The 24,227-nt window shown below is 41.3% G+C and overlaps 1 protein-coding gene across 2 annotated transcripts in view; it reads right to left on the bottom strand.

Moving 5' to 3' along the window:
- Positions 1 to 14,088: 14,088 nt before the first annotated feature.
- LOC143319931 (glycine receptor subunit beta-like) overlaps positions 14,089 to 24,227 on the bottom strand; it is a 143,592-nt gene continuing 133,453 nt past the window's right edge. For both annotated transcript variants that reach the window (XM_076729214.1, XM_076729215.1), the window contains 2 exons: positions 15,521 to 15,679; positions 14,089 to 14,882 (listed from right to left, as the gene is read on the bottom strand). In XM_076729214.1, coding sequence (XP_076585329.1) covers positions 14,592 to 14,882; positions 15,521 to 15,679 — 450 coding nt within the window. In that variant the 3' untranslated portion in view covers positions 14,089 to 14,591. The remainder of the gene's footprint in view (positions 14,883 to 15,520; positions 15,680 to 24,227) is intronic.

The following is a 24,227-nucleotide window of genomic DNA, read 5'->3' as shown; positions in this document are numbered from 1 at the left end:
AACACCCCCTTGAGAGACAACTGCAATCACTATCAAAAAAGCCACTGAGAGCCACAAATAATGCTCACAACAGCACCATACTCCATCAACGGTACAAACAGGGTGAGATGTAAATTATGGTCACTGTACACTGTAAAGCAGCGTTGATTTTTATTTTAAGACAATCATATGGCTTTTAAGCTCTGCGGGCCACATAAAATTAAGTGGCAGGCCGGATTAGGCCCACGGGACTTGAGTTTGACATGTGCTGTTGGCACTCAGGTGAACTGATTGAATCAGAGGGGGCCAGAAAGACAGCGAGGTGACTTAGACTTAGACTTAGACTTTTACTTTAATGATCCCAATTTGGGAAATTATTTTGTTGCAGCAGCAGTTTAAAAATACACATAAACATAAAATATATACAATAAAGAACAAGGTATGAGTTAGGTGCAGGTAGTGCAAGTGGCATGAAGTATAAGCAGTATAAACAGTTGAGGTAGGTGCAGGTAGTGCAAGTAATTCTATTAAACCATAAAAACATGTTGCAACACGGTATGTAAACAAAACAGTATGTAAACAAAACAGTAAAGAGTTGTACTGGAAATCTGAGGTGTACAAGGTGAAGAGAGTGCCCACACCCAGATGGAGTTGGTAGGCGAACTGAGGGGTCCATTGATGATTTCACCTTCCAGCACCTTTATCATGAGTGATGTAAGGGCGGTGGGTCAGTAGTCGTTGGGGCCAGATGGAGACTTCTTCGGAACGGGACCCATACAGGATATGACAACTTTAACATCTCTTCTGCAGTAGATGGGAAGTCCTGTGTGAAAAAGACTTTTACTGTAACTACAGAATTTCTCTTGTTGTCAATGTAGAATCTGACATATTAACAGATCAATTTGTCAAACCTCAGAATTCACGTTTCAGCATTTGGTAGTATTTTGCATACAAAGGGCTAGATCTACTAAAGTCTTGCATGTATAAAAACGTGTGCAAACTCATTGCACATGCAAAAAAATGTACAAACTGATTTACTAACAGTGCGCACTAAGGGTTGCATCTTTCAAAGGTGCAAAATAGAGCATCTGCATCCAGTTAGTACGTCTGCAGCAATGAACATGCAATATGAGGCGTTTAGACGCAATTGTGCGTGTGTTGGGAGGAGAAAATGTAAATATATTAATTTAGCACCCACAACGTGATTTATCAAACCTGAGAGCAATTTTGCTAATAGAAACTGCGTCTCTGTTTACCACGTGTCAAAAGGAGGCGCAAACGGTTTGTAAGCGTAATCGCACACACATGGCTGCGGTTATTGTTGCAAGAAGGAGACACCCTAACGATGAAAGGAGACGCAGAGAACGCATTTTTCACCCTCGTGTGAACATTTTTGGAATGAACGAGGAAACACTCAGCATTGCCATTTTGGAGCTGTTGGAGGAACTCAGAGTGGATTTGGAGCCAGCCACGAGAAGGAGTCATGCAATACCTGCAATGAAAAAACTCCTTGCAAGTTTACTTTTTTTTTTTTTTTTTTTTTTGCATCTGGGTCAGTCCAGCATATGGTGGCTATTACAGCTGGGATCTCCCGATCCTGTTTTTCAGATGTGCTGTCTGAAGTCCTAAATGCCATGTCGAACCGGATGGCCAAGTTTATTAGGTTTGTGTGTACAGAAATTGCAAATACACGCATTCATTGAATGTGCAGTGCGTTTGTGATGCCAAAGGCATCATTACCAATGTTGCGGCAAATTATCCCGGGTCAGTACATGATTCTTTCATTCTGAGAAACAGTTTTCTGTTTTCTAAGTTGCGAGATGGTGAGTTTGGAGATGGCTGGCTTGTAGGTGAGTCAAATTGTAAAATCTTTTGTAAAATAATTTATTACATAAAAAACAAGAGAATGTTTCATATTGATTCATGTTTCTTTAGGTGACAGTGCATACCCCCTACACCTCTTCCTCCTGACACCTGTTCTCAACCCGACCACTGCCGGAGAAATAAGGTACAATGAGGCCCATAGCCTGACACGGAATATTGTGGAGCACACCTTTGTAATCCTAAAGAGCAGGTTCTGTTGTTTGTATCACACTGGTGGAGCACTGCTGTACAGGCCAGGATAAGTGGCCCAGATTGTAGTGACCTGCTGCATGCTACATAACATCGCCAAGCAACACGGGCTGGAGCATGACACCATGCCGGAGGAGAACGCCGACCTGCCTCCCAGTTTGGAGCAACAACCCAATACTGCAGGGATGCAGACACGCAGCAGTCTCATTCGAAGTCACTTCTTGTGAGCTGTTTTTATATTTTTTATTTTTTATTTTTTTAAAATAGCTGTTTTCAGCCACATGTGTGACTGAAAGGTAAAATCTGATGCAGCACAAAAACTGAAAATACAACATAGTCAATAATGTTACTCATTTTTGAAACATCCATGACTGTGATAACAGGTAAAAGGAAACAAATTTTCAAGAACTTTATATTAAAAATTAGCCATTTTGTGTTTCAGTCAGAAAATGTATTAGGCTACAGTTATAACATTTATGGTGTTTAAAAAAATGAAAACAAAACAGCTCTTCATTATATACCCCATTTTACACAAAATAAATTTTCGCAGCCAATATAAGACAACTTAAAAGTGACAGTTGAATGTATTATTTGTGTTTCCTTTTACGCAGGTGGAACTTGCCCACCATGTGCACCTCTCCTCCCTCTCCTCCCTCTCCTCCCTCTCTGGTCCCCGGCTGCCTAGCTGTTGCTGTTGGCCTGCTTCTCCACCTGGATTGAGGGCAGTCATTGCCTGCATCCCTTCCTGTGGCCCTCTTGCCACAGAATTGACGGCCATCGCCAGGGCAGATACTGTGCTGACCATCTGTCTGCAGTGCGTGGCAAAGGCTGAGTGTCGCGCCTTGCCGCCCGTACCAACGATGACGCCGCTCGCATCTCCTGTGCAATTGTCTGAAAGGCTGCAGACTGTTTCTTTTGTTCCTGCAGCAACTCCAGGTCAATGTCCTCTGGGCCCTGTCGAGGCTCTGCAGGGGTGGCGGCTGCTCTGGGGGGATTTGAGGGGGATGGCTGGACTTCTCATGAAGATTCTACATGTAAAAAAGAAATGTTTTTTTTTGTTAGGGTTTTGGGATTTGACTTGAAAGATGGCAAAATGTAACCACAGGAGGTACATTCATTTTTCACTTACTAAATAAATTTCTTTTCAGAAAAAAAGTGTGTTTGTACAGTATTATTGTGCGCCTACCTTGTTCTGCTGTTTGGTCCAGTGTGTTATATCCAGCAATTCCAGTGACTTGCTCCTCGCAGAACATCAAGTGCACCTGTTCCTCAATGCTGGTCAGAGGCATCTCATCCACTGTGCCCCCACCTGTTCTAGTTGCAGACGTTTTATTGTACGCCAAATTCTCGTTTGTTCGTCTTCTGATATCTTGATATCTTCTTTTCACATCATCCACCGTTCACATCGTTTTGCCAACAGCATTTACTTTTTCATATTTCTTTCCTGTAGCTCTTTTACGTGTTTATTGGCTTCATCTACCAACACCTCCACCTCCATTCCATAGGGTCGAATTTCACTTTGCGCTTTCTCTCCAAACTCGCCATGTCTCCAACACGTTTGCACCTGTTGACATTTACGCAATCACTCTTAGTAAGTCACCCACAAACCGCGGTTCAGCCCCACGCGCAAAACTCTAGATGCACAAGCAAATAAGTACACACAAATTGGGATCTTAGTAGATCCGGCCCAAAGTCTCCTGCATTGGTTGAGAGTGAGAGCCTCCACAGTGACCTCAAGATGTGACACTTCAATTTCTGCTGCCTAGTTGGAACAATGCATGTGACTTTTAAGAACCCACAGATCACACATAAGATGAAAATTACAGAATACACAAAAACTGGATGACACAGTCCAACCTTGAAGGCCACCAGAAAATCTAACATTTTTACAAAAGAAGAATTTGGAGATAGTTTAGTATGATTATAATGCCACATTACCTCACCGATCATTTATAAATGTTGTACGTTATATGACCCCCTTTACCTAAGGAGGTCCATCTCATGATCACTGATTGTTGAGTAAAGCATAAATTAATAATTTATTTGAATCTGTTTGTCTTTGAAGTCAAGCACCTGCAAATTAATAAATGTACCATCACTACATTGTAAAACATATGACAAAATTTTAACTCAACTGGTTACAGCTCTTGCTGTTTCTGCATCATTTAATGTAGGCTGCTGAACAAACCACTTCTGCCAAAAATGTCATTCAGACATATTTGCCTATTCAGTTCAACAAAGGCAAAAATGATAATATAAAACCTTAAATTAACAGTGGCTCATCCACAGAATGAAATGGTTCCTTGTCTCTGGAGTAGAATGACTCACAATTCGAATGATGAATATGTTGTCTGAGACCTTAGCACAAGAATGACAACAGATAGGACAACACCATCCATGTCAACATCAGGTAAATTTTTGTTGATTTCTACATTGTCTTCTATTTTGCAAAAAAGAGCAACAAAATGGACCTACAGGAATGTGTTTCACCACCTGGTCACTGAATGCTCCACTGTTTGTTCATTCCAAAAATAATGAAAGTGACCCAAATAATCACATTATAACACTTTTACATAGCATTTTAGTAAACCTTGATAAGGTATTACAAAATCATAAAGGGAGGAAATTCAAATCTAGTAACTGTTAACACCTTTCATGTGTAACTTGATTTTAGACAAAAAAAAAAAAAAAAAATAGGCCATATAGACAGTGAATAATTACCTTCTCATTATCATCAGTAGTACTATGATTGTGCTGAAAATGACTTCACGATGATGTTTGAAACATAACACAGAAAAATAAATTATGATTTTCTGCAAAAACAGGTATACTAAGCCTTTGCCAGATATGGTATCTGGATGACAACCACACAGCCTTTTACAGAGAAGCATAGAGTTACTGTTGGCTACAAATATGTAATCCGAACAATGATGCGATGTTTTTCATAGCAACACTCAACACAGAAGTTATTAAGTATTTATTCCTTGCCCACCTAACATGATTGATAGAGGTGCACATTTGTAAATGTATGTCAAAAAATCTATTCTTATGTGGACATCAAAGGTCAGTTTCTAATTTAGTATCTGCCACTACCACAGCTGGTATCGGCACTGTGATAGTGGCAGAGAAGTCAAGATGAAATGTCGTTAATGACAAGAAGGGGTGGAATGCTCTCCTCACTATTTCGTGGTGGCATCAGTAGTCATGTGTCCTGCATGTGCCCACTGGTTATTCTGTTCTTACCTCAAAACAAGACAGCAGAAACCCACACAGTTGCAGTGTTATGACAACACGGTTGTTAAAGTTGTGGAATACAGAATATCCCTGGAACATCACAACATCTGCACACACTGGGTCTGCTTTTCCTACAACAGAGACATCTGTTAATTGATAAGAGAAGATAAAACTTTATCGAGGGGTCCGCTTCCGGGTCATGTATAATCAGAATCAGAATCAGAATCAGAAATACTTTATTGATCCCCGAGGGGAAATTGTTTTTGTTACAGGTCCTCCTTAAAAGAATAGAAGAGATAGAGAGATTTACATGCATTTACAAAAATAAGTTATATAACAGTGTAAAAAAATAAATAAATAAATGTATGACAGAATAAATGTATGACAGTGGATTTTAGACAAGTTGAATCATTGCACAGAGTAATTACACTGTTGGTTATTGCTAATGATTATTATATTAAGTCAGTAGTGAACTGCAGTATAGATATGATCTGACATGGAGTGAAAAAGTCCAAGGGCCATTCAGAAGGAGGAATTGTACAGTTTGATGGCCACAGGCAGGAATGATTTCCTGTGGTGTTCAGTTGTGCATTTTGGTGGGATGAGTCTTTCACTGAAAGTACTCTTGTGCCTGACCAGCACATCATGAAGTGGGTGTGAGACGTTGTCCAAGACAGTCCGTAGCTTAGTCAGCATCCTCCTCTCTGACACCACCGTCAGAGAGTCACACTCCATTCCCCATTCTGCCTTCACTGTAATAAGTAACCTATAGAATTTACCCAATAAATCTGAGGTAACAATTTGCATCCACTTTTTTTTGGGTAGATTTAATTCCATATATTGAGTAAAAAATATCTGAAATAAAAAGCTATGAAATACTTAAATAAATTGGGTAAAATTCACCTCACATTTATGTATATATTCAACAGCTACTTACTCAATAAAATTGGGTAAAATTATCTCTTAATTGCTAGTAGGTAATACCTGATAATTACTAATAAAAGTTAATCAATATCAGATAGTAACCATTACTTATTCAGATCAGGTAAGATTTACCCCCCAAAAAAGACTCTAAGATGGTTATCATCTCAACGTTTTTAATGCATGAAATCATCACACAAAAAAACACAGTAAACTGCAATGCAGCTGTTTCACACAACATTTCAAGGAATGGACCCGTTTTATAACTCAAATGTTTACTGGATAATTGACAAATGCACACACGCAAACAAGGTCGTTCCTGTGCATGTACAGTATCGAACATTCGAACAGAAGACAGGGCAAATAGTGAGGGTCCACATACACAGACTCTGCCTGCAACAGAAATAAGAACAAAAAAAATATATTACACAAGAGAAATGATCAGACATGTGTCTGGGAAGACAAATATATATGGGATTATGTATAGTTCAGAGGTTGTTATGGAGAAATAAACCCAGACAGGTCTGGGTTTATTTCTCCATAACAACCTCATAAACAAGAGATTACGCTTTACAGGGCGCAGACTTGCGGTGCCGCAGAGACAAGAGCTGTGACACCGGGTCCAAGGCTCTGATCATGCAGGTTTGGTTTTGAGCCATGATATGAAATTGAGCCTCCACTCTCCCTGTAACAACTAACAAGTTACAACTCATTTATCTAAGATCACAATAAGTCTGAAGCTCTTTAATGAAGGTACAAATTAAACATAAGGTAAATATCCTGCATAGTTTCTCTGTGCTCCTCTGATCAGAGCGGTCTGTCTGTCTGTTATACTTGACAAGGGTCTGTTACACAGAAATAACAGACTGTGTACTTACCTCACTAAAATAAAGGCATTGGAATTGCATAAATTAATATTAATGCTTCATAGAATAAATTACAGAATTATGAAAACATTTTTTAAACACTGACATTCCAACAATACCCAATATAAAATAAAATAAATTCTAAAATGTTTTACTTGACCCCATAATTCCTTTAAAAACTTAAATGCAGCCACAGTGGGTGTTTTCACTCATACTAGCAGGATACAGTGATACTTTGTTCATTTTACAGCATGTTTGTTTTCACTCTGGTCCAAATCCAGCACCGCTGGATGAGCGTCATGTTTCCATGACGACTGACCGGAAAAGACGTGCGGTACGTCATGTTTACATATAGAGCATCTCTGTTTACATGAGTCCACAGAGTCCCGATTGTAAAAATGAAACTCTGAGAAGTAACGCTAAACTTTAACAGAGACACGCCTACGCAGTACACAAGTATGCAGGTAATCTGTAACATGAATCATTTTGTTTATAAACGGACCACTGCAGAGACCGACAGCCATGCTAACGGAGCTAACAGGTAAACAAATACACGTGTGAGGCATGTCAGATATTGGCGACATGTTGTTGTTTTTTCCGACCAGCTGATCCATTGCAAATTTTTTGCTTTAGCCGACTCTTAAACTGGTCTATCATTTTAAGACGGGACTTCTCGTGGGCGGCGAAAATACACTGATTAATTGTCCCTCATTGACAACAGTGACAACAGTGTGTCTCCGTGCAGCGTGATGCGCCCCGGTGTCTCAGTGTGAGAGAGCAGACACCTTTCAACTGCACATATTATACTTAATGGCTATTTATACCTTACCATACAACCACACTTAAAAAAAGCTGAACAATCCCCTTTACAGGCTGTGTTGCCTATTCAAACCTCCGCCCATTCAATAACATTAGAAAAAGCTGGCGCTGACTAGTTACTAAACTTAAAACCAGCAGTCAGACACAGTCATGCATGCTGACTAATCTTGTAAAAACCACACCGCGAACACATTTCATTGCAAACCCTACTTACCGACAGTTCTACGTTTTATATTGGAATCAGCTATGTTTGTTTCTCAATGCAGCGATTTGTCTGGACGGTAAAACAGCCATGGTGCCGCCAGGGACATATTCAAACTTTCGTTTCAAGTAATGGCACGTAACACAGACTCACGCCGAATACAAGTGAAGTGGAATATTTCATCATTTCATAAATTACCATTTGTATTCGCACTATACACAGCAATAGCCCTATGTAAATAGCTTACCTTCACTTCTGCTGTTCCACGGCAGCCGGAGCAAGACGAAGATGGCAGTCAAAGATTATCCCGCTCGCTCAAACAGGCGGTCTGACGCATGCGCAATTTGGAGCACAGGACTCTCAGCTTTGGGGTATAGTTTAACCTATTTTTCCATGTAACAGTTGTTACTGTTAACAAATAGGTAGTATGTGTAAAATTTACCCATTACTTTATAATTCCTTGGCTGACTACAATAATCAAGTAAATTTTATACGGTTTGCATAGATAATATTTACCACTCTCCAAAATCACTTTTTACAGTGTGGTATTCCATTCATCTGAACATACTCATCATTCATTCATTCATCTTCTATACCGCCTATCCCTTTCGGGGTTGCCGGGGGGGGGGGGCTTGGGGGCTGGAGCCTATCCCAGCTGTCAACGGGCGAGAGGCGGGGTATACCCTGAACCGGTCGCCAGTCGATTGCAGGGCCACATACACAGACAAACAACCATTCACACCTAAGGACAATCACCAATTAACTTAATGAGCAATTTTTGGTGTGTGGGACCAAAAATCATGAGTGCCCGGACAGAACCCACGCATGCACGGGAAGAACATGCAAACTTCACACAGAAAGGCCCTGCCCGACCTGGGGATCCAACCGAAGACCTTCTTGCTGTGAGGCACACGCACTACCTGCTGCGCCACCTTGCTGCCCACATACTCATCAATGAGTGTACAATTAAATCAACTCATTAAGAAAAAGTTCCAGCCCTTTCTGAAACATACATAGTATTTAAAGAAATATTGTTATTTCAGGATATTTTTTCAGTGGGTCGTGGGCCATGTTCTGTGCTTTTATTTTGAAGGGGATTTTTTTATGCAGCGGAATGCCATCTATTCATGTGGGGGCTTGGGTTGTGGCTTGTCATTAAGGGGTGATGGTGGGTCCTGAAGGCAGACCAGTTGGGAACCACTGCTCTAGAAGGTGTGCTGTTAGTCAGTACGGTTATGAGAATAAAAACGTGTGAAGGTGCTCAGTTTGATTTGATTTGTTGCGATTATGGACAGGGACCAATGTATTTGGAAGGAAACAGAAAATTGAGCAATACAACTCATTATAGTAAATTGAAGAAACCCATGTTGTTGGACACAGCTAAAAAAGTGGAGCAAATACTTGAGCAGATGGTTCAGGTTGGACACATAAATAGACAACAATTCAGTTACTTTTGAGGAAAGGATTCCCCAAGATCGAGACAATTTTATTTCTTACTAGAAGTCCTCAAGGATCCAAAGGACTTGAGCGCAGTGACTAAAGGACACTTGCGATTTTATATCCAAAGTAAAAAAAAATATAACCAACTGTCTTTTATTCACAATTGATATAGACAACCTATACACCAAAATTGAAACCAAAGCAGGGTTAGAAGATGTGGTTTTTGAAATATCCAAATGCAGAAAGACCAGATAAATATATATTAGAGTTATTGGGGATCAACCTTTCTAAAAATGACTTTTGAGTTCAAGTCTGATTTTTTTTCTACAATTCAAAGGCACTGCCACGGGCAAACAGTTTGCACCATCATAGGCAAATATTTATACAAACTGGGATGAACCGACCATGGCTAGTGCGCCACTAAAATCATTACACTACTTCTTGATGATTCCTTGATGACATTTGGAATGATATTTGGGACATATTCAAATCAACAATTTATTGAATTTGCAAATCATTTAAACTCACATCACAGGTCAGTCAAAATTAAGTACACCATTGATTAAAAGCAAGCCAACTTCTAAGACAGCATCACCTTTAAAGTACTACATTTTAACACCGCAGGTAAATTGGATTTTAATGTATATTTTCAAAGATACTAATATGCACTCCCTTCAATGAAACACAAGTTTTCACCTAAAGCATACCTACATGGGGATTATTAAGTCTCAATTACTATGATTTAGTAGAGTATGCAAGTCATTATTTCTCTGATTCAGTGGTCTCTGGATAACTGAAAAAGAAATATATAATGATTGATGTCAGTAAGATATTTCAATCTGAATTAAAACTCTAGGGAGGATGACATTTGTTTTATTTACCATTAATGCCACATAGGCCATACCCCTTGCCCCTGACCCTTTCACCCCAACCCTACCCCCATTAGTCCCCAAGTATGCGCCGTCTTATGCGGACATATATCTGGCCCACTGGGAGGAAACAGCACTCAGCAACATCCCCGTCAAACCCCGACTGTATTTCCTGTACCTGGATGACATCTTCGGCCTCTGGGACAGCACACCGGAACAGTTCATCACCTTCACCGAAACACTTAACTCACCCGAAGATTAAAATCAAGCACAATCAACAACCCCTCTCAGTAGAATTTTTGGACACGAGTGTCTTCTTCCGCGACTCCAGCGACCAAACCAAGACACTGGCCACCAAAGTCCATTTCAAAGACACTGACCGACATGCACTCCTCCATAAAACCAGCTACCACCCAAGGCACACGTACAGGAGCCTGATAAAGTCCCAGCTGATACGCTTCCACAGGATCTGCACCTTCCCGGAGCATGTGGAGGAGGCTACAAGCACCCTTTTCAGTGCGCTGAGGCCTAGGGGATACTCGAGGCGCTTCCTCAGGAGTGTCAAGGCGGAGGTCAGCTGCACCTTCAAAGAAAAATACCACCACAACATCACCCGACCAACCGGCCCGACTCTCATCCCCCTGGTGGTCACCTACTCGGAGACCACCAGAAACCTTCTCTCCACCTTCAAAATGAATTTTGAGAGGGCAAAGAGCAACTGCAACATGCTGGGGGACTGCCGGCTGATCTCCGCCCACCGCAGGAATAAAAACCTTAAAGACTTACTGGTACATTCAGACCTGAACAGCTCAACGACACCTGGGGAAGCGCTTCGAGGCTCGGCAATTGGTTTTATCTCCCTCCCCCACATTTTTAACCCTCACGCAAGAACAGGTATAAACCCGTGGCAGGCCCTAAAGCCCACAACAAATAATGTCATCTATGCCATTAGGTGCAAGGCCTGCCACAAAATGTATGCTGGGCAGACTAGACATTCAATTGTAACAAGGATAAAACAGCATTTTTATATCATGAACAACGGGAGTGGCACCAGTGTCCTGTATGCACATTTTAAACTCCATGGCCAACACAATGTCCAGAGCATGGGCCTGGAGAGCAGGAGGGATTGGACCACGGCCCAGAGACAGGCAGCGGAGATGAAATGGATTCATCTACTAAAGACCATAGACCCCACCGGCCTAAATGAAAAGTATGGTTGATGAAGCCATTTCCACTTGATAAATAACAATTTTTTTTTGCAGCATTTACTAGAAGTGCTCACTTCCTCCCTTTTCAGGGCTTCTCCTCCTACAGGTTCTGAGCAGGACTCCGACTGTGGTAACCGAAGAAGGAAACTCTCCTTCTAAAACCTTTTTAACCTATTGTGATTTAACTCTGTTTTTTTTCCCTTAATTTCTTAATTTTATATTTATATATTAAATTCATTTAATTTAATTACAACTTTTACCTTCTACAAATCATAAATTTATTTATTTACTTATTTATTGATTCACTATTTTACATGGATTTTTTAATTATTTATTTAATTTTTTTGTGCATTTACCATAATTTTAACTTCTCTTTATATACATATACATATACTTGATTTTCATCATTTCTTTCTAAAACTTATAAAAGAATTATTTCCTCACATGAGGCCTCTCACCGCAGCCGGAGTTCCTGCAAATCCTTGTATCGAATAAAACATATCTTATAAAAAACCTGTGAGAAGTTGGCGTCATTATTATTATTATTATTATTATTATTATTATTATTATTATTATTATTTAGCAAGCGCAAGCATTTTTACTTTGAATTTTTACAAAGGCAAGGTTTTAGACAGAAAACAACAGTATTATGCATGATTTTATTCTAACCCTGAATGTACATATGTGTGTTTCCCTTTTATTCATTGCATGCATATACATTGTGATTTTTATCAGCACTTGTTTGAAAGCACTTGTTTTATCATTTTAGCACTTATGTTTTATTAACTCCTCTTGTTTTATGTCTAACCTTTTAAAATTCTAATTAAGCACTTATTATTTTCTTATTCTATAAAACTTGCTCCTTTTAAGCAATGACCATCTTAAGTATCACATCAGGGGCCCTGAAAGGGGAGGGGATATTTTGATAAATATACAAAGTCCCGCTGCCGTCCTGCACCGTTGCCCAACCCTCCATGCACTTTTGAAATTCAGCCAGAATTTTAAGTACCTTTTAAGGATCAAAGATCCATTTTATTCTACAAATAAAAAGGGTCCTAAGATCCTTCGGATCCCCATTACCCCCGAGAGCCCGTGCCCTTCGCAGTGCTCCCCCAAGAGCACTGCGCTTTTACCCAAACCTAACCCTAACGCTTTCACCCAAACCCAAACCCAAAAAATCTCTAACAAGTCTACCTGGATGGCAGAAAAGTTTTCAGAAGAGGATTTTCTACATCTGACATCATCTCCTCAACCCAGAGGACCTAAACAAAAGACCAGCACCTATTCCTCTCCCCCAGTGAGGAGCAAAAATGGTCGAATGAATGGAGCAAAATCCCTGCGTTGCTGAGGAAAGCATCTTGGATTTGGATATAACAGGACAGGGGAGAAGGAGCATGAACAGTCCAGTGGACAAGGCAGTAGGCAATAATTCGAATCTAATAGCCACTGGACCACCTCAAAAGCAGTTCTTCAAAGACTGGTACTCGTTCATGACCCTACCCCAAATTTGGACCCCATTCCAATAGAAGAAATTTTCTGCCTTATACTTTGCAACTGGACCCTTGAGCCTCAGGCATGGTTTATCTGCACATTCTTTTACTTTTTCCCTAACCCTAACAACACCCCAACCTCTATCCCTTACCTAAACCTAACCTTAAACAATTCCTGACCCCCACCACAAACATTGATGGCGTGAAACAACATTTAACAAGTTAATAAAAACTAAATAAATATCCATGCAGAGTCATCAAAATCATTCACATCACAATAAACATAAATTCAAAAAATTAACTGGCATATATGGTATTCAAAAACAAAGTGTAAAAATCTACAACACAAGTTCAATTGGGTAGCATTAGAAAACGAAAGTGAAACCGGACTTGCATGGGCGCTTATAAATTGAATGCAGTAGGAACTCTCCCTCATTCTTGCTCTGGCTGCTTAAGACACGACATCTCTCTGCCAGTCTGCAAGCATATTTACAACTTTTGCTTTGCTTTCTTTTGTCATTTGTGCCTTTGCCTGAAGAAGACCTAGAGTGGTCGAAACGTTGCACACAGGCACACCCTGACATAGATCACATGCTAAGAATAGGTGGAGATGGGTTGATCACAATTATTCTATTGCAATTGTCATTAACTTTCTTGGCTGGTTAAGTTAGTTCATGCTCTGAAACAGCTAAGAGAGGATATAAAAGCCAGTAACTCCATAACTATACTATAGCTTGGCTTTTGACCTTCCATTTTCACTGAGCATCAAAACTAGAGCATGTAATGACAGTTATGGCATTTATAGCAGCTACACTATGTGGCTAAGTCAGAGTTCATTCGTATTTTACAGCAAATATATCCATATATATCATACACATTTTTGCCATATGGCACCAATAATCTTTCAAAACGAAAACTGTTATAATTGGAATACAAATCCTCCAATGAAACTAAAGAAAATAAAAAATGAAAGAAAATACATAGAAGTAATTTTTGTGATGATTTATTGATTTGTTTTACAATATGTTTATTCATTTTGTGAATATTCTTATATTTGTTTTCTAATGTCTTATTTAGTTAGTATTAGCCATTGTGGAGTTTCATATCTTACAATAAAGTGTTACCGATAATCCTAGTAAAAAGCATTGATTTCTAATATGCAGCTGAGGCGTATGGGTATCACCACAGCAAGATTTAGTTTATTCAAAGCTCGATGTCCTGTATCAGACAGAGAAAAACATGCAGTTCCTACTTAAATACTTCGGCTTAAAGGGGTTAAAGTCAACAGGCCACAAGGTTTTGTAGTTGTGGTGATTTACAGTTACTCCCTGGGACCCCAGCAGTCCCTGCAGTCTCATGGAAATGTTGGAAATCTTGATTTTAGCAATATATATTACAGTATATGAGTTTGCTATGATATTCAATAACAGTATGGTGGCAAATTATAGGATACAAACACTTTTAACACTTTTATTCACCCTATTTCCCTCTCACAGATAGACAGACCAGTAGACGACATTAAAGAAGAGAAAGGAAAAGGGGAAGAGGGCTCTTGCATAGAGGTCAATGCGTTTGGCAGCAGCAGGTATGACAGGTTTGGGTGGTGCAGGTTTCTTGTTGGCTTTGCTCTGGGACTTGAGGGCCCCTGTCACTTCAACTGGTTTACCATAACAGTCAAAGTTGGACAGTTCAAAATCACGAGGTAAAGATCCCACGATGCTGAAATCATTGGAGCGAAGGTCCGACTTGGAGGTGCAAACTTTCTTACGAGTTTCTACCACCTGATAAAAGACAGACTGTATTTTAATATTATGTCTTATGACATTTTGCTGTATAAAGAAAGAGTCACCAAATAGGTTTAGTCTTGTCTGACAGCTTTCTAGTGCACAACTTATTGGGTCCCCCAGGCGAGCATGCTGGGACCGTTATTAATTTTTTATATTCATTTTTTATTAAACATGAATGATTTAAAATATGGCTACTCATGTGATGTTTTTGCTTATGAAGACAATGCTGCATTCCTAACAACATACAAAGATTAAGCTTCAGTGGACAATTTGTTGAGTATTGAGCTGCACATGAATGCAATTTGCAGTTTTGCTCTCTGATAATACATTTTCCATTCATTAAGGTAAAACATAAGTCATTCTTTTCTGAACTCAAAACAAGCTTAGAAAAAAGGAAACAGGCCCTGCTGTTCATGAGGTCAATGCCATTCTAACACTCACACATTCCTACTCTTGTTCCTCACAACTCAAAATCAAATACAATCTTCTGATCAAAATAAGCATATCAGGGTATTTTCATATTTCACATAATTTACTCTCATAGTAATCTCATCTTCAAGAATGCATGTGATGCTTATTACAAATAATGTGAGTAACAGAAATGCAGCTTTATTTGACTGAGTTCTGTTTACCTGCAGAGTATTGACATGCATGGGTGTTCCACCAGTCCCATTCACCGTGCTGTTAGTTTTAGTTGAAGGTTTCTTTCCTTCTTTCTCTTTCAGAGCTTTTTCTTTTGTGGCCATTTTGGCTTTCTCCTCTTCAATCAGTTTGGGACTGTTTAACATTACCTACAGAGTAAAAGAAAGGGAAACATACAAAGAAACATAAAGAATGGGAAATTAAGGGGAAAAGAGAGTATATAATGGATGTCATGGATTTCATGGACACAAATTAATGCATGGATAGAAGTTTGAAAATGGACCTCTATTTGAAGTTTTAAGATAAAACAGACACCCCCTTTTTTTTTTTTTTTTTGGAGTATATTGTACTGAATTAACGGGACAAAACTATCTTTTTTATACTGTAAGTTGCTTTTCTTTATTCTCTCTCAAAAATGTCACAAGTTACACCATCTGAACAGCAGATGAACAACTCAACATGTTTACTTCAGAATGAATCTGTGTGTCATGTCTTCACTGTTTTATTTTGTTATCACTAACCGGTTGTCTCTGTTTTAGGTTCACTTCCTGCATGTCCTTACCCTGTCTCGTCACACCTGCTCCCTGATTGTTCTCCGCACCTGTTTCCCATCTCCCCTCATTACCTCTTGTATTTTACCCTGTGTGTCTCACAGTCTCGTTGCCAGTTCGTTGTACTTCACAGTCCTTGTCCCAGCATTCTGATATTCAGGTCATAGTCTGTTTTGTGTACAACCTCGTGTTTTTTGCCCTCGACCTTGCCTTTTGCCTCTCATCTCTGGATACCTCTGCTTGTCTGACTGATCACCTGTGTACCGAATCCTGCCTGGTAATAAACCTGCCTTTTTGCCTGAACCTAATCTGTGTCTGTTCTGTGTTCTGGGGAGTTCATGACAGAACGAACTGGCCAGAATGGACACAGCTGACACGGACCCAGTGTGTAATACCCTTAGAGCTCAGGGTCAGAAACTAGCTGAGCAAGAGCAATAGCTTGCTACTGTAGGGGAATTACCTCTAAATTAATGTTACATTCGTTAATATTACCAGGGGCACAAACCTTCGTCAGCTACGAAGGATTTTGTATATTATATCTGTTAAAGCTGATGTAGTGAACGAATGAATCAACAGTAGATCAGTCTGATAATCTAAGGCGTGAACTCTCAGTACAGGGATTGCTTATATCCAGCTCAAAAGGACACCGTCGGACAATGACTTGTATGCAAAAGATTATTTATTAAACACAATAATGAGATGAATATGAATCATGAATAATACGATAGATTATACGGATGATATAGATTAACACAAACACTGCACAGAGGAACTTATGGCAAGAGAATGGTAAAATGAGTTTGGCGATAGTGAGAAGTAGGTTTTAAAGGGAAATGGGGACGCGAATATGAAGTTAATTTGTTGAATGAACGATCTAGGGAATTTAGACAAATTAACGATATCTCAACCTCACGGACCAACTCTTATTCAAAACCGCTTAGGTATGCCTACTTTGTCAGCGATGTTCCTGTAGAGGTCTGCTCCGAACTAACACGAAGAGGCTCCGCGCCGTTGTCTGTCACTCTGGCCCGTACAGCAGTCTGCAGGACGAATCAAGCGAACCGCTGATGAGAGCTGGTGCTGGACAGGGATGTCTCAGGAGCTGAGGGTCTTCGGTGTCGGTTACAGACGAGGAACGGCTTCTGATGGTTCTTTAACCCGGACCAGCGGGTCAGCAGCAGGCTACAGGTCTTCGGTGCGGTCGGCTAGTTGTTGGCCATTTGGCAAGGCTTTTGATTACTAATAATAAGATTGAGAATCTCTTCGATGGCCGGTCGAAAATGTCTTCAAAGTTATTATTATGTGACTAGACTTTAACAACAAAAATAGAAACTATGCGGCTTGGCGTGGCGAGCAAAAAAAAAGTTTCACGAAGATTAGAAAAGTGCGTTTTCTGCAGAATTAAATCAGGCCACTCTGTGTAGTCGTGAGCAGCAACAAAAAAGACTGAGAAAACGACGGAGCGGAAAAATACTTGGAAACTAAAGACAAAGAACTTAACACAAAAATTAGACTAAAGAAAAACTGAAAGAAAGAAAAGGAAACTGAACAAGACGAAAAGAAAACTAAACTAGAAACTGAAGTCCGCGATGCGCGGCTAACCTTTTCATCGCTCCAGGGCGTGTCTAATCAATAGGACGTCACGCATGTAGGATGGTTCGCAGACGCGCAACGTGATTTCATCCTACAGAGCGAGAATTAATTAATGATTCATACGAGGGACTCATCTGCTTCTCACTTTGGTCAATCGAATATATTTTAAATGATCAATTTTCAATGGCACTTCAACAACAACAAGCGCGTTCGCTACATGCGTTAGACAATTCTTATGAATAACGACAACATTAAACAATGAACATGGTGACATTTTCTAACACTAATCCTAATAAACATGGTGACTAAGAGTATAACTACTTTAATATGATGAAGGGATAAAGAAGGGCAGACTATATTTGCCAAAATGATTATCGCTATTACGGTTACTTATTAATAAATGTATCCGCTAAGCACATTCAACCTAATTGCTATGAACCTCTAGATGGCGGTATGGTTACATGGTAGAAACTCAGAGAAAACCTTTGAAATAGTTTAATTCACAGTTTCGTCATTCTGTAAGTTAGAAAAACCAGGAAAGCATTGTTATTGTACTGATCACGAGCTTAGCAATGTAATTACATCTACAGTTAAATCAAACATTGAGATTTGGTTAATTTGGTAGGTTAAGCAAAAGACACACAGACATACAGAACAGTTTGCTTCAGGAATGTTCAATTTACAACCCATCAGCATTATCTGGTTTGTAGATTCCTTTGAGACATGGCATTCGTCCATCCAGGCAGTTTTATTGTCCTTAACTCCCATGGGCTATCAAGAAAGAGTTAGCACCTCCATGAGAACGTCTTGACCAAATGTAAATTAGAAGTAAAAGTGTTGTCAGTGACTCTTGTTGCCCTGAAAGAGTGTGATAAGAGGTCTCTCAACCAGACATCCTGTCTCTGCCTGGGTTCACACCTTTCGGTGAACCTTCCAGATGGTCAATAACTCTTAAAAGTCTGATTGTTTTATCACTACACTTCTCCTGAGCAATGCAAAGAGGTTAGAAGAGGGTCAGCTACAGACCAGTTCTGCTACACTACTCTGTGCTCAAGTCTGACAGACCTAGCCACACGGCAGGACTCAATGATGCAAAGTCTGGGCTCTCATGTTAACATGCTCCTAGAGAGGCTCAGCAACGCAGCTCCCACTGCGGCTGCCTCAAACATCGGACCTGATGGAGGATTTAGATTCGCTCATCGCCGTCGCTATCAAGTTCGACAAAAGGCTCATGGAGTAAGATCAGGACCAAGGATGCCTCCCTGTGCACGCTTCGCCTCACCGGGACGGGAGAGGCTCTATGTTGGACCAGCTGAACAGACTTCGGCCGCCTTTTGCCTCCGTCCTCCCACCAGCCGATGCCGCGGAGGAGTCCAAGCAGCTGGGAAACACCCGTCTCCCTTATGAGGAGCGAATGCGCCAGCAGAGGGACAGACGCTGTTTCTACTGCGGGCTTTTGGGACATTAGGTCGCAGACTGCCACGTCAAGACTGCTAAATACGGCTCCAAGGCTGCTATAAAGGTGAGCCAGAACACTGTTATACATAACCCTGCTCACTATGAAGACGAGGTTCATTTTCACTCAGACATTGCATCCATGTAGGTGCCAACTTTTGTAGACTCAGGCTCTGATGCCAACCTGATGAATCTCTCTCTCGCCAAGAGTCTGGGCCTGCGCCAACTCACTTTACAAGTCTCCCTTGACGTTAATGCTGTCAATGGCAGCCCTCTGGGCCAGATTACTCACTGCACTCAATCTGTTAAAATCACGTTTCCAGATAACCATACTGAGAGCCTCAGTTTTCACGTTTTTCCAGCCATGCCCGATCTGGTTATCCTGGGGCACCCCTGGTTAATCAAACATAACCCCAATTTTGACTGGGTTAAGGGTCAAGTCATGTCATGGGGCCAAGGCTGTTATCAGTCACAGTTTCCTCCTCAGCCAGCCTCAGCTCATGTTAACCCTGATCTTTCTGGAGTGCCCGCTTGCTACCATGACAGCTTCAGTATTCTGCAAAATGAAAGCTAAATCACTGCCTCCTCAACGTCCTTACCATTGTGGCATTGACTTGTTACCAGGAGCTACTCCGCCTAGAGGCAGGCTGTTTTCTTTCTCCTCCCCAGAACGACAAGCCATGGAGGAGTACGTCCAGGACTCTCTTGCTGCAGGGATAATCCGTCCTTCATCTTCGCCTGCAGCAGCAGGTTTCTTCTTCGTGGAGAAGAAGGATAAGTCCCTGCACCCCTGCATAGACTATCGGGGGCTCAGTGACATAACAATTAAGAACAGGTACCCTCTACCACTCATCTCCACAGCCTTTGAGCTCCTTGACAGAGTCAAGGTTTTCACCAAATTAGACTTACGCAATGCCTATCATCTTGTATGCATCAAGTAGGGGGGCGAATGGAAGACGGCATTCAACACCCCCACTGGATATTATGAATATCTGGTTATTCCTTTTGGTTTAACTAACACTCCTGCTGTCTTTCAGAACCTGGTAAATGATGTTTTACGTGATATGCTCAATGTATTTACTTTCATGTACCTTGACAACATCTTAATATTTTCCCCAATGAGGAAACTCACATAGGCCACATCGGCTTGACAACCAGCTGTACATCAAGGCCAAGAAATGCGAGTTTCACAAGCCCTCGTTGTCATTTCTGGGATTTGTGATGTCGGAGGGGGAGATCCGGATGGATCCTGCCAAGGTGTCTGCGGTTGCAGAGTGGCCCACGCCATGCTCAAGAAAGGAGGTTCGGAGGATTCCTGGATTTGCTAATTTTTACCGGAAATTTATCCACAACTATAGCTCCATTGCTGTGCCATTACATATCCTGACCTCTCCTAACCAAGCTTTTGTCTGGTCCACAGAGTGCGAAGGCTCTTTTAACTGTCTCAAGAAGAGCTTCACCTCAGCGCCCGTGCTCACACTCCCAGACCCTCGCCAGCAGTTCATAGTCAAGGTTGACACCTCTGAGGTGGGTATTGGGGCGATTCTCTCACGGATCAATCCGGGGAATGGTAAGATGCACCCATGTGCCCTCCTATCCAAGAAACTCACTAGCTCAGAACGTAATTATGATGTTGGGGATAGAGAACTGCTGGCAGTCAAGGTAGCTCTAGAGGAGTGGAGGCAGGTCTGGACTGACCATAAGAATTTAGAATATCTCAAGTCCGCCAAAAGGTTGAATTCCAGGCAGGCCAGATGGTCCATTTTCTTTAGCCGTTTCGATTTCATCCTCTCATTCTGTCCTGGCTCCGAAAACACCAAACCTGACTCTCACTCTCGGTTGTACAACCCAGAAAATTCTAATCAGGCCCCCAAAACCATCCTCCCTCAATCCTGCTTTTGTTGGGGAGTGGAGGACAAGGTTAAAGCGGCCCTAGTTGATGTCCAGGTCCCCCTGTCCTGAGGACAAGTTGTTCATGGTCCCAGAGCCGCAGGGGGAGGTAATACATTGGGGACACACACCAACAAGGTAGCTTGCCACCTAGGGATCCTTAAGACTCTGTCAGTGGTACAGCCGCGTTTTTGGTGGCCCACGATGATATTACGAGTTATGTTAATGCTTGTACTGTCTGCGCCATGTTTAAGGCGTCCCATCAGAGACCACAAGGGGAGCTCCAACCTCTCTCTGTGCCCAAGTGCCCATGGTCACTCATTTCCCTAGATTTCGTCACGGGCCTTCCCCCCTCTAGTGGAAACACGGTGGTGCTGATGGTTGTTGATAGACTCTCTAAGATGGTTCATTTCATCCCGCTTCCCAAGCTTCCTTCAGTCGAAGCCCTGATGAGTCATGTTTTTAGGATGGTTTCCCTGAGGATGTGGTCTCTGACCGAGGCTCGCAATTCATCTCCAGGTTCCGAAAGGAATTCTGTGGTCTGCTGGGGGCCACTGTCAGTCTGTCATCAGGTTTTCATCCTCAATCTAATGGTCAAACTGAACATTTCAACCAGGAACCGGAAAAGGGTCTACGCATCACTGCATCACGACATCACGACATCCTGACATCTGGTCATCACAACTGGTCTGGATTGAACTCGCCCATAACTCTCTACCCTCTGCATCATCTGGTTTTTCTCCTTTTCATGTCATCCAAGGTCACCCACTCTCTCTTTTCCCTTCCTCAGACCCTGTGACCTCTGTCCCATCTGCCCTGTCCTTGGTTCGCCATTGCAAGAGGATCTGGGAGCGAGCTCGCCAGCACCTCCTGTTGCAGTCCGCCGCCTATAAGGCTGTGGCGGACAAAAAGAGGTCGCTAGCTCCTGCTTACTCCACAGGTCAAAAGGTCTGGCTTTCGACCAAGAATCGGCCTCTCAGGGTGGAATCTCGCAAGCTCGCCCCCAGGTCCCTTTCCCATAACCAAGGTTGTTAACCCTGTCTCTTTCCATCTGTGTCTCTCCAGGTCCATGCGTGTTCACCCTACGTTTCATGTCAGTCACGTCAAACCGGCACTCACCAGCCAGTTTTGCCCTCTGTGAGGGGTACGGTCCGGAGGAGCTATCCTGGATCCCCTCACGTTTTATTGTAGGCCCCTCATTTATTCGTGCCTTTCATGCTGCACACCCTCAAGCACCTGGGCCTTCAGGAGCCGGCCCTTGGTGGGTCTGTCTGTCATGTCTGTCAAGTTTCTGTATTATTTTGCACATTTCATGTCTTGTCTTTCCTGTTTTAGGTTCACTTCCTGCACACCCTTCCCCCATCACACCTGCTCCATGATTGTTCTCCGCACCTGTTTCCCATCTCCCTTCATTACCTCTTGTATTTTACCCCGTGTGTCTCACAGTCTCGTTGCCAGTTCGTTGTACTTCATGGTCCTCATCCCAGCATTGTGATATTCAGGTCATAGTCTGTTTTGCATACGACTTCGTGTTTTTTGCCCTCGACCTTGCCTTTTGCCTCTCATCTCTGGTAATGAACCTGTCTTTTTGTCTGAACCTAATCTGTGTTGTGCAATTGTGCCCACCTGTTCTGTATTCTGGGGAGATCATGAGCCTGTGTGCAAGCTTACAGCAGTGTTTCCTTGTATTTATTTCTTCATTGTTACACAGGTAACCAAATATGTTGAAAAACTACTAACTTATCATCAAGCTATCATCATTCAGGTGAAATGTTGATGAAAAGTGTTATGAAAATTTTATGTTATAGGAGTGTTTCTGTGAGATGTTCTGTTGAAATAGTTAGTACGGGTAGCTCAGGTAATGCTAACAGCCTGGAGCTCTTCATTGCTCCACAGCTCCCCTAGACCTGAGACTGGTAACACATGTAAATGTAATGTATAGTAATATATACACAATATACACACAATCCCCCTTTTATGCAGTTAATTCAGATCAACTCAGCTGTAAGTATTTATGTAAAGGCTATGTAAATGTTCCTCTATAAGGCCTGTTTGTTTGGTTATCTGGATAAGTTTGGAAGGAGATCGTTGAAGGAAAAGCTGTTGAGCTTTTCCATCATGTTGTCTCACTCGGCTGAATCAAAGTGTTCATGCTTCAGGTGGTAATCATTGTAACACTTTACAAAGATGCCACACAGATCCACAAATCTGACCCATTGATTAACAATAATGCCCATAGTTCTGTTTGAGCTTTTAAACATCAACTTGTCTACTGAGATATTGATTGAATTTGGAGGTTCAGCACGCAGCTTTTCTGTATGAGTATGTGTCCTGTCAGGGGATATGTGTATGGGGGGCAGCATGAGTGGTTTTATGACAAAGCCACAGGAGGACATGAGATCATCGCTAACCTAAGTGTAAACTAACTCAAGCTTGACACTTGCCTTCATTGCTGTAGGCCAGATGCACAGTATAGGAGGTCTAAAAGATGTCTTTTGCAAAAAACATCCTGTGGGTCACTCCTAGTGGATAATAAGAATGAAAAAAAAAAAAAAGCAGTTTTGACAAATAAATTACATGGTTAAGTCTAGAATATAAACTAGATAGAACTGGATTAAATGTAGAGGAAACTCGAAACCATGATTTTTTTGGTGCAATAAGTGTGAAGTATGTATGTTGTCTTGCTGCCACATTTTAGAAATGTTACCAATCCCTTTGAATTAGCTAAACTTTATTACCTTTCTTTCCAGGTTCAGACACAGGGTTGTACAGGTCTAAATCATAAACTTTGTCTACTATCTTTCACCTTTAATTAAGGAACAGTGCTCCACCTGGATGTCCCCTTTCATGTGTGATTGACAGTGAAAAGTCCTATTAGTGTTGACAGGACATCTGTGAAGTATTGAACAGTACAGGACTAAGACAGTTGAAACATCTACATTTGACAGATTTTTCACCATACCATCTTTCGCAAAAAGAAATCCCTCAGTAAACTTCATAGTCAGCAACTTTGTCGTGGAGTTTTTTGAGACTGTTTACCTGGTTGGATAGCTAGCATCAGGAGCTAGCAAGGCCTTTACATCTTCTGCTCCAACAATAATCACTTGTAATTTTTTGTCTAGATTTTATGTTTTCATTACATCAAATTATTTGCACAACATATTACATATTACTTTTGGAAAGAAAATCCAGTATCTTACATTTCTCA

This window comes from Chaetodon auriga, chromosome 4 (genome assembly GCF_051107435.1).
Source record: "Chaetodon auriga isolate fChaAug3 chromosome 4, fChaAug3.hap1, whole genome shotgun sequence".
Classification (NCBI taxonomy): Eukaryota; Metazoa; Chordata; class Actinopteri; order Chaetodontiformes; family Chaetodontidae; genus Chaetodon; species Chaetodon auriga.
This window is presented reverse-complemented; position numbering and strand designations above follow the sequence as displayed.